The 2,310-nt window shown below is 50.2% G+C and overlaps 1 protein-coding gene across 1 annotated transcript; it reads right to left on the bottom strand.

Moving 5' to 3' along the window:
• Nucleotides 1-476: 476 nt before the first annotated feature.
• LOC141164109 (E3 ubiquitin/ISG15 ligase TRIM25-like) lies at nt 477-2,090 on the bottom strand. Its single transcript, XM_073649260.1, has one exon. The coding sequence runs from the start codon at nt 2,088-2,090 to the stop codon at nt 477-479; it is 1,614 nt and encodes a 537-aa protein (XP_073505361.1).
• Between the last annotated feature and the right edge of the window lie 220 nt (nt 2,091-2,310).

The raw sequence follows: 2,310 nt of genomic DNA, 5'->3' as shown, positions 1-2,310 counted from the left end.
TGCGGCTCCGTATTAGCGAGGACCGGGGAGCGGCACTGCCTGTGCGGCTCCTTCTGCTGCCAGAAGCCGGGAGATGAGCGGCTGCTCGCAGCAGAAGCATCCCGACCGGCGGCTCCGCTCCCCAGTCCTCCGTTCACACTTGCTGGCGGGAGATCAGCGGGCCAAGCCGCTGATCTTCCAACGTTAGCCGCATGGAGGTCATCTCCCCGCTGCATCGCCGCTGACCTCCGTCCGGCAGATGAGCCGCTAACGGCTGCCATCTTTTTTCTGAAATCCCGAGGCGCTGATTGGCCGCTGCCGGACCAATGAGCGACGCGGGATTTCCAGGACAGACAGACAGACGGGATAAGACAATTATATAGTAGATATTATATACACTTGTTCAAAAAACATTTAATGTGGTCGTATTTCATCATTCTTATCACAACCTCAAGTGACTTCATAGACTCATGTAGTGCAAGTTAAAAGACCCCTGGTCATTCTTCTATGGTGATGGGGTCTTTCATCTGCTCCCCTAATATCTTTATAGAACCTTCGCATACACATAATGCAGCATGGAGGGGCTCGGTGAAGACGGCAGTGAAGGTGTGCAAGTGTCTGATGGGGTCACACAGCTCATAAAAGGACATCTGCCCGGCCTCATAATCCAGACATATCCTGACTCTACCAGTGGAGATCTGGTGACGTAACTGCATCTCATTTCTTTCATGTATCACTGAATACTGATTGTAATACATTCGCCCTCCACATAAGCCCCAGGACTTAATATTATCTCCAATGTATGAATGACGCCCCCTCCTGTCTATACTGGGGTAACACATCCCCACACTCCACTCCCCTGACCTATTGATCTCCACATCCCAGTAATGTCGCCCAGAGGTAAATCTCCTGCTGCTCACCACCTGTTCATAGTCATGAAACCTCTGAGCTGTTGGTGGGCGACTCTGCCATACTTCTGTCCAGGTGGCAGTTTTCAGGTCGTCTGATATAAGGAGACTATTATGAGCGGTGTTTACATCTAGTAATATGTCTGCTGGATCCTGCACATAGAAGGTCACATTTACACCTCTTACCAGATCAGATAATTTGTGCGTTATGTGAGTGATGACCTCCGCAGCCCAACCACCTCCATGTCCCCCTACGTCCTCATCATGTCCCCCTAGGTCTTCATCTCCTCCCTCCTCCGCAGGATCACACAAGTCACCGGTGTCTGGATCCTGTAAGACAGTCAGTGGATCAGTCCGGTTACACAGCTCCTTAATGTGCCGGATCTTCCTGGACAGCTCGTCCTTCTTTATCTCCAGCTTCTGGATCCCATCAGACAGTGACAGTGACGCCTGCTCTTCCCGCCTGGAGATCTCACTCAGGACCCTCTTCTCCAGGTCGTCCACCCGTCTCCTGATGTCTATAAACAGGTCAGTGACTCTCGTGGCTTCTCTCGACGCTTTATCTTGAGCTCCTCTCCAGCTCTCCTCCAGATTCTGTAGTTTTCTCTCAGTTTTCCCTCTGTTAGTGATCAGTTTCTGCAGAACCTTTCTCAATGTCTCCTTCTTTTTCCCAAAGGCCTCATCTAGAGACTCCAGTTTGTGACCACTGTGCTTCCCGGTCAGACAGCAGGACACACAGACACAAGCCGCGTCCTCGGTGCAGTAATACTTCAGGAGCTCGGTATGGACAGAACACTTCCTATTCTTCAGTGAAGCGCTGGGCTCAGTGAGGAGGACGTGTTCTGGTCCTTCACTGTGATCTTTTAGATGATTATCACACAGAGAAGCCTCACAATGTAGACAGGATCTAACAGCAGGTACAGGAGAGTCCACACAGTAAGTGCAGCGGACTTTGCCATCCTGATTAGACCGGACATTCTCCACTACATTACACAGAGTTATGTTCCTCTTGAGTGCCGGCCGCTCCTGTAACTCTTCTCTACATTCAGGGCAGCAATAAACTCCAGACTCGTCCTGCGTAATTAGGACCTGATCAATGCAGACCCGGCAGAAGTTGTGTCCACATCTCAGGGTTACAGGATCTGTATAAAGGGTCCTACAGATGGAACAGTCCAGCTCTTTTTCGAGACCTGCAGACGCCATCGCTGACAGCAGATGGAGGAAATGAAGGTACAAGTTTGTGAGGATCAGAGAACAGTGGGTGCAAGATCAGTTTATGACATAAGACGAGCTCAAAAAGGTGTTTGCTATAAGCCTCCAGGTAAAAAAACAGAATCTGGTAGTCTGATGGTTTGATTTATCCACAACACTTCATGGGAAGCAGCTACGTGGAGCCGCACATTGGGACACATATTCAGACCTC

Source organism: Phyllobates terribilis, unplaced genomic scaffold (genome assembly GCF_046119375.1).
Source record: "Phyllobates terribilis strain yellow unplaced genomic scaffold, ASM4611937v1 Scaffold_10__3_contigs__length_209671492, whole genome shotgun sequence".
Lineage (NCBI taxonomy): Eukaryota > Metazoa > Chordata > Amphibia > Anura > Dendrobatidae > Phyllobates > Phyllobates terribilis.
This window is presented reverse-complemented; position numbering and strand designations above follow the sequence as displayed.

Bases quoted from the DNA above. Each gene is read 5' to 3' on its own strand.
- LOC141164109 (XM_073649260.1), bottom strand. From the start codon at position 2,090: ATGGCGTCTGCAGGTCTCGAAAAAGAGCTGGACTGTTCCATCTGTAGG.